This window comes from Urtica dioica, chromosome 6, assembly GCF_054948205.1.
Source record: "Urtica dioica subsp. dioica isolate 48M chromosome 6, U.dioica_male_clone48M_v1_H2, whole genome shotgun sequence".
Taxonomy (NCBI): domain Eukaryota; kingdom Viridiplantae; phylum Streptophyta; class Magnoliopsida; order Rosales; family Urticaceae; genus Urtica; species Urtica dioica.
This window is the reverse complement of record NC_142761.1, coordinates 44,593,980-44,603,388: the sequence shown is the minus strand read 5'-3', so window position 1 is coordinate 44,603,388 and position 9,409 is coordinate 44,593,980. Positions and strand designations below refer to the sequence as shown.

Here is a 9,409-nt window from a genome sequence, read left to right as displayed (position 1 = left end):
TTCTAAAATTTCGTCCCTTTCCTTCTTCACTCTTCTGATTCAAAATTCAAACGCTGCCGAGTTCTCGCCGACGACGGTCAGCGGCGGCGAGCTGTCATAGCTTTCGACGGAGCTCCCGGCGTGCAACTCGAACGAAGGAGAGCGGAGACGATGAAGGAATCTGCGCGGCTCGGAGCCGAGAGAAACGGAGCTCCGGAGACTGAGAGTTCGGTCCGAAGCGGCGGAGAGAGATTGGGAGCAGCGAGGCCTCCGGCGACTGAGGCGGTGATGGGGAAAGGAGATGATGATGTTAGGGGCGGAGAGGAGGAGAGCGAAAGTGGAAGCCATGGATGGACTGGATTGAGATTTTCGATTATCCGAATTTGTGCATTTTACGGTGTTTTGTATTATGCGTTCATGAATTGGATTTCCAGGTTTTCATTAAATTTAATCCTGCCTAGATTAATGTTAATCTCACCTTCATAAAACTTACATTCTGTTTATATAGTTCGCTGTGATTAAATTTAATCATGCCTTCACTAATTTTAATCCTGTGTAGTTTAATTCAAAATATTTGGAATAGATTGGCAGGATTAATTTTGTTCATATTTTCATGAGTTTAAGGTATGATTAATTTTAATTCAGCCTAGATTAATCTTCCAACATACCAACAGACTAATCCAACCTTCAATGAAATTAATCCAAACACATATCAACATATCCAAACTGATATTAACATACCAAAACACATACTTAAACATACCAAATCATTGTCTAAATATTTCCAGAAACATACTACAGGTTTCATAATAATACCAAAACATACTAAAGGTTCCATAATAATACCAAAATAACCCAAATATTACTCCATCCGTTCTTATTACATGTTTCTTCATTTATCAAACATACTAAACTCATTGGTAGCTCGATCTCGTGGTCACTCAGATTTGACAAGATTCATTTATTCCCATCGAGTCGTGTGTGTGTGTTGATTTTGGCATTGTTGTTCCATGCCTCTCGCACAATCACGAAATCGCTCGGGTTAATCTACCCTTCATTAAATTTAATCCTAGGTTATAAAATCGGGGAGAATTAGGGTTCAGAATCGCTTGAGAAGAATTAGGTGCGCCAGTTGGAGGAATTAGCGGGCGGTGCGGCGGAGGCGTGGGGCGGCGAAGGCAGGCCGGAAATGGTGGACCACGTGGCGCAGCTCGTGGGCGTCGATGGAGAACGCCTTCGTGGCCTCCGAGCACCCGAACGTGGCCGACGACGCCGGCAGCCGATCCGCAAAGGGGCGGCGGAGGCACCACGTCAGCAGCTCGTCGCCGATGTAGACGCCGCCTTCCATGGCCGTCGTCGACTGGATTTCTTTGTTCAACCCTTGGCTCCGCCGCACCCGTCCCCGGACTATGAACACCATTATTTAGATTGGCTCTCATTCTCTCATTATCTGCGTTCATTAATTAATTAGGGTTCAGAATCGTTATTGGGCCTAGGGTATAATTGGGCTTTTTAGAAACTTTGGCTATTTTTCTCTTAATTGGCAAACTATGGCTATTTTGCAAAAACTTAAGTTCTATTTGGCTATTTAGCCGCTTGACCCATGAATATATTCCTGTTTAGAATTTGTTTTTCTAAAAGTGTAGAATAAAGTTCACTACTCTATAAAGAAGAGGTTAAATGAACTCGTTTTTGTATTTGAGAAATTTTTCAATATGTTCCTATTAAATTTAAATCGTATTTGAGAAATTTAAGAGACTGCGTTTGAGTAGATAGATGCAGGTAATATATATTTAGAAGTGATTTTTACTTGCCACAAAGGAATTAAAATTTGTTATAATTTAAAAAATAAATTATAATTTTTCGTTTACTAACTATGCAAAGATTCATAGATGGGATGAATTTGAATAGATCCAATAAATACGTAATGTAAACTATGCAAAGATTCATAGATGGGATGAATTTGAATAGATCCAATAAATACGTAATGTGTTTTAGCGTTCACTTTTGAATGAATGAAAAATGAACAAAATGAAAAGCTCATTGCCTAACTTGTACAAATCTTTCCACTTTCCAATTCGATCCGATCCATTCGTCCGTAGAGTAATTTACTCGATCGCAAAGATTTTTGGAACACTTCTAACAGAGGAACAAATATTCAATTTTGAAAGAATTGATTGCCAATCTCATTCAAATATGAATCTGTCTGATTCAGAAGGGAAGAGCTTGCATCAATAAGGTGTTTAGCTGCTTTTTGGATTTAACACCATGGACACGTGGCGTGGACAAATTTGGCCACGTAACTTACTTTGGTAAGATTATGAGTGTGGTGGTGGTTGTTTGTCGCTCAACTCCACAGCGGAAGTGAAGTTGCTCTTCTCTCGATTCCATGCTGGGAGTAAGTTCGCTGTCATGATTCTATAAGAAAAGAGAAAACGTAGACTAGAATAATGCGGAAAGCCCCCCCCCTCCCCCCCCCCCCCCCCCCCCCCCCCCCGACACATACTCCGATGCTCAACATTAGTTTTGGTGACGTTTGTATGAGCGGAGATGGTCTTGATTTTGGTCTCAGATGTGTATGAATGAGAGAATTTAGTTGAGTAGAAAAATGGGCATGAATTTGCGTAGAGAGAGAAAGAGACTTACCTTCAAAATACAGATGTGAAAGGGTATTTATAAGAGTTTGGAGGTGTGTAGGGGTGGTATGAGGTCATTTATATGCATTTTGGTCGTGTAAGCTTTGTATTCGGCGAGGAGGCCACGTTAGCGGGCGAGGAGCTCATTGTGGTAGGCTTGGCAAAAATATATCTCGTGCAGCTTGTCGCGCAAGAAATTTAATTGCTCTAGGGGAGTCTTTTCTTTGTCTTCTTCGTCACTGTTCTTGGTGCGTGTTCGTCCGGATCTCGAGGGGTCTGACTTTGAAATTTTTGGAGTCGTGCTCGTCCAGATCGCGAGTGATCAGACTTTAAGCTATTTGTCTTACTCGTCCAAACCACGATAGGTCTGACTTTAAGCTATTTAACTTGCTCGTCTGGACCACGAAGGGTTTGACTTATTTGAGCTTTTTTTGATGTCGTGCTCTAATTAAATACAATTATAATCGTTACGAGATCTAATTTTAAAAATTGTAATTTATACTCTAAAATCGTTATAAACTTTTATATTTTTAACCCAAATTTACATGATTTTTTTAATTTACCCCCTCCTATATATATATATATATATATATATATATATATATATATATATATATATATATTATTATCAGTGACTAAACCATGAAACACCGAGATCAGATTTTTGAACATGAAACATCTCAACCTCCAAAACCTCTCTCTCATTAATTAATTATGTCAACATAGAAAGAACATATTAATAATCATTATTATTATTATTATTATTATTATCTCCATTCTTAATTTGTGACATTATAGAGCGAATGGGTAGGCCAAGGGAAGGTAAGGTCAATGGAATTCTTCTCGTGTTGCCTGAATCCGTACACGGCGGTGGCGTTGGCGATCCACAAACAGTAAGTCGGGCACCGGAAATCGCTGTCCCTCTTGGCCTTGTAGATATCGAACGTCATCGAACCGCCGCGCCAGCTGGCGGTGCACTTGAACTTGGTGGTGAAGAAAAAGTTGACTCGGAATCGGAACTGAAACATCGCTCCCTCGAGAAGCGCGTGATTTCCGAGATCGTCGTCGCCGGACCAGCAATGGATCTTCAGCGTCTCCCTCTCCGGCAGCCAGTTCAGGATCTTCACCGTCACTTTCGGTCCGCCTATGCCGGCCAGGGGTATTTTCGTCACAACGTCTGAACTTATTACACTGCAAGGCATGAATGAAAATAATAACACAAGCATAAGCATTGCTGTGAATGATATCAACACACCCATGCTTTATTATTTTTCTTTACTGCAAAGCAAACATATGATGGGCTTGCTTGATTTTCATCGATCATATATATAGATATAAACTCATATAGATAAGCATGCACTAATTAACAAATCAAGGGCATGCATATCTTTATCTCTAGCTTGAAACGTGATCTGGTATTATTTATGTTTATGTGCGATCATAAATGTATATCTTCAATATCAAAGATATAAATGAATATATTCCTATGTAGAACTTGTTTTCTAAAAGTGTATAATGAATTTCAGTTCATTACTCGAAAAGAAGTGGTTAAATAAACCCTTCCTTATATTTGAGAAAATTTTCAATGAAACTGCATTGGAGTAGATACATGCAAGATTTAAAAGTAATTTTTACTTGCCATAATAAATGTATTAAAATTTGTTATTTACTAAAAGAAATAAATTATAATTTTTCGTTTACTAACTAGCAAAGATTTATATATGGGAACCTGTTTAGCGATAGTACATGCACGGATAAATTTGAATAGACCAAATAAATACAGTACAGGCACACGGCGATGAGATTTACATTATACTATCTAATTATAGTGTACAAATATATATATATATATATATATATATATATATTTATATATACACACACACACGTAATGTGTTTCAGCGTTTAATTACCTTTTGAATGAATGAAAAATGAACAAAGCCTAGTTCCCTTGTGTAAGGTAATTTATAAATATTCCCTAATTTCTATCATTTATACGAAGGAATAAGCAAATAAAATTACAAAATCTTAACCGGAATAACAACAAAAAAAAAGAATGACACGTTATACGATCTTCTTAAAGCAAAAATATCGTTCTCCCACATGATGTTGGAAATAATGAGCAAGAGCTTTCACCACAAGTTCAACTCAGACAAATAGAGCCGATCGATGAACTCATGAGCAGCTTTCACCGGACTACAAAGAAAACAACACAATTTCAGAAGGAAGAGAGAATTATGTTTGTGAAGAGAGCCAAAGTATGCCTTTTATACGTTACGCGGCCATAAAAGGCACACCTTAATGCTCGAAGAATAACCTTCAATTATAAAACGCTCACATTAATGCATGGTTAAGTCATATACTCATATATAAAACGTCCACTTATTTTTATAATATTACCATATACGTCCATCATCAAACATCCAAAAAATAGAACGTGACAAATGAGAATGAAAAAGAAATATAATTAGACCAAAAAAAACTTCCGTGGTTAATTAATAACTCAACATGGAAAAGAAACATTTATATAATGATCATCACTAAATATATATATATATATATATATATTCAACGAGTAGGCCAAGGGAACGCGATATCGGAAACGTCGTCGTGTTGACGGAATCCGTTAACGGCGGTGGCGTTGGCGACCCAGAGACAGTAACTCGGGCACCGGAAATCGCTGTCTCTCTTGGCTCTGTAGATAACGACCGTCATCGAACCGTCGCGCCAGATCGTGGTGCACTCAAACTTGGTGGTGAAGAAGAAGTTGACGTGGAATCGCCAATGGAACGACTCGCCGAAGCCGAGCACGTGCTCGCCGAGATCGTCGTCGCCGGACCAGCAGTGGATCTTCAACGACTCGTCGTTCGGAAGGAGGTTCTGTATTCTCACCGTCACTTTCGGTGAGCTAAACGAAATCATAGCTCTCCTCTCCGAGGGTATTTTCGTCCCAACGTTTTCGATAGTACCTCTCGAACTACTCATTATTACAAAGCAAGACGTGAATAATAATAATAAGACTGATAATAATGTTATTCCTGTGAATGGAAATGAGGACTGTTTTCTCAACACACCCATGATAACTGGTTTCTTCGTTGAAAATTATAATAAATTATAGCACTGACTGTATAGATATTATATATATACGCGCTAAGGAAATGCATGCAGATCTCTTGTTTTTAACGTATATCTCGAACACAATGAATGCAATATATCTCAACATATATGGAATCAGTTAGTAATAAAAAAGGGGAAATCTTAACGTATATAGCCTTTCTATTTAAATGGTTATTAATTTCATTTTATTACTATATAATAGAAGGTTTGACTTTATTTTTATTCGTAATATTGTACATCAAGTTATTTCTCAGAACTATTAAAAGAGAATATAATAGTTATAAATTATGACTTATGAGATTTCCTATAGAACTTTTTTTTTTCTTCTTCTTTTTAGATAGTAACTTTCACTGCTCTAAAAGAAGAGTGCAGAATTAGTCTTTGTTTTTGAGAAATTTAGAAAAATTTATGTTCAAATTGAAACATGCATGCACAGCCCAAATGTAATTTACATTTATTTTTGGACTAGGATATGCATAGTACTCCTCATTTTCTATGGTTAACAAGAAAAGTACATATACGCTCTAAGTAACTTATAATCAACTTGCTGACTTGTAATCCATGCATACTATAAGCTGAACTATATACATAAAAACCATCTTATATTTCTCAAAACTCAAACTTACCCCTTAATCGTGCATAATAAATGTCTTCAACGGCCATCTTGAAGAATAGTGGTTAAACAGTAGAGCTAACTAGTTTTGTAAGAATATCAACACCTTGTATCTTAGCGTATCACAAATAAAGTGATAATCAATCTCGATATGTGCCATTTGTTCATTAGTAAGAAAATTGGGGTCAAGGCTATGAAGACTGATCTGAGAAATGTTGTAGGGGTTTCTAAATCATTTATGAAAATATCATGAGCTTCATCTTAAAATCAATTGACAATAAAAAAAAGTTATACAAACTCTTGTTTGTTCATATTAACTTTTTTATTTGTGCTTTAGCTGTGACAACACTTTACTTGGTGTCACGGCTAAAGCACAATGCTCCACCTTAGCCTGAAAAACGAGAGGCACACTCTTCTATTTCTAGACTTCCAACAAAATCATATAATCTATTATATTGAGGAAACATAAGTGTATAAATCTTTAAAATCGTATCTTTTTAGCCGTGCTAAAATACGCCGTTATGTACGTTTCAAAGGCGATTATTTAGCGTAGTTATATATCTAAAAGCCATTTTCGTAGTGTTCGAACCACAGATAGAGCTCCGAGAACCCCAAACTTGCATTAATTAATGTTCCCTCCTTCGTCTTTTGGTTTCTCTCCATTTAAAAATTGTCATAGATAATCGTGTTTATACTCGTCCAAATTATCGGTTAATTCCTTAAAACTCACAATCTTTCCGACAATAATCATATTAATCGGAGTCTCAACATTTCAATATATCATCCAATTCCTAGTAGCACATCAAAAAAAAAATTCAAGAATCACGCTACTAGAATTTATTTATTAATTAATTGAAGCTCCCATCCCCACCACAACAAAACAAAACCAACAATAATTTTTAAAAATTTAAATATTCCTAGGTAGCCGAGCCGAGCCGGGAGGCCAAAAGAAGGTGATATCGTTGGAAGGTCCGTTCTCGGTGAAGCCGTGAACGCCGTCGTCTCTGACTTCCCAATCGCAGCTGACCACGCACCGCCGGTTGTCGCGCCGGGCTTTGTAGATGTCGAACACTCCGCGGGCCCCGTGCCAATCGAACCCGCAAAAGTAGAGCGTCGTCAGAAAAAAGTTCTGCCGGAATCCGAACTCGTACGTCCCGTTCGCCGGAACCATCCTCGCTCCGATGTCCTCGTCGCCGGACTTGCAGTGAATCGCCACCGCCTGATCGTACGGAAGGTTGTTCTTTATCACCACTCGCCTCTTCGGTCCGCTCTCGCAACACGTCATCAGCGTCGCTAATAGCACCAATACCGAGACTACTATTCTCTCATGTCTGTTTCCCATGGTCGTATGATTCTATACTATTTTATTTCTTCTCTTGTGATTCTCTCTCTCTATATGTACTGTATTTATATAAATTCCATGAATATAAATAAATAAATATATATATTAGACTCGTTATTATTGTTATTAATTGCTACCATTAATATTGTTTTATTTATGGAATTATTTGGAGAAAAGGGAATGTTGTGATTTGATATATATATATATATATATATATATATATATATATATATGCTGTATGTGTATAACCAACTTAAATTTAGAGATAATTAAGTAGCAAATTTTAAGTTGTCATTTATAAATTTCTAAATTTCAGCTTTTCTCTAAATTTATGTGGACAAATTTAGTATATAATATATATATAGATATATATGTCAACGATGCTTATCTCTAATTAAGTTCATGATGATACAACACATCGCACGGTCCACACATGCATGTATTTTAATATGGAAATCGACGAGTAATAAATTAGAGGTTGTTCAGAGTAGAGATTTGACTATCTAATCTACACAGTAAACAGACAAATGTTAGCGATGCAATAATAGTTGTTAAATATATATTGCAAATATTTTCAAGCTTTAATTTTTACAGGCACATGCAAAGAGTCAACGCATATAAAACAAGATTACAAAATAAATTTACCATAATTTTAGCTTTTGTCATTGTATTAATTTCCCATTATTCTAAATATTAGTTTTGAATTTTGATTAGCTTATATTTCATTATTCAAGGCATTATTATTAGATCCTCGAATTATGAGATTCTCATTTACTTGTTACATAATATCTTGTGTATATAGATTGGCAAAGTGAAAACAATATCATCGTCATAATTTTGAGATGGCAACTCAATGAAATGTAGATACGCTCATTAAAAAAAATCCAAATCTTTGAATGCGCCGATATAATTTCATTCGTCTTATATATTGTTATATATAAACCATTATACAAGCTACTTATAGATGAAAACCAAGACAAAAACTCAATAAATGAATACAGATCACAGCGTGATGAAATGGAAAGCCGTCAAAGGACATATTAATATTATATATATATATATATGGCTTCCTCTGATTTACCTTAATCAGATTTAATAGTACGCCACGCTTGTTTGGCTAATAAGTTTGGTTAAAGGCTTTGAGATTGCGAAATCCAAGGCTTTAATCTAAATTATTTGTCTAAAATTTAATCTAAATTTTAGTCTAATCCAAAGCCACCATCCAATGTACTTTTACAAAACGGAAATCCTCTTTGGCACGGGTCACGATCACCCACGATCCACTCACATTTTGACACGTGGCAGCACAGTGCCACGTGTCAAAATGTGAGTGGATCGTGAGGTGGTCGTGACCCGTGCCCAATAGCAATGCTCTTTACAAAATTCATTCATATTCACCTTATACTAACTAAATTAACTTAATTTCCGTTGACAGACAAAATTAGTACAACAAACGTCTCACGAAGAGCACCTGATTCCGAGAACGAAGTCCCGAGAAGTCCGAGTGTCTAAGCAGTATTATCTCTAAGTAATATGAATGTAGCAAAAGAGAGAAGGTAAATGAATGTGCTGAATGAAGCATGTGACTTGTGTGTACGTAAAAGTGAAGTGTATTTTCTTTAGTGAGCTCATCTTCTATTTATAAGGATTTTAGGTCGAGTACATAGGGTGATCTACGTGGCTTTATTATTTACGCGCACACCAACGTGGATGAGTGGGGAC

At 36.7% G+C, this 9,409-nt stretch overlaps 1 protein-coding gene across 1 annotated transcript; it reads right to left on the bottom strand.

The window, feature by feature from the left end:
• Positions 1–3,394: 3,394 nt before the first annotated feature.
• On the bottom strand, positions 3,395–3,874 carry LOC149394553 (self-incompatibility protein S1-like). Its single transcript, XM_089618350.1, has one exon. It carries the CDS (start codon positions 3,872–3,874, stop codon positions 3,395–3,397), a length of 480 nt encoding a protein of 159 aa, XP_089474476.1.
• Positions 3,875–9,409: the final 5,535 nt, after the last annotated feature.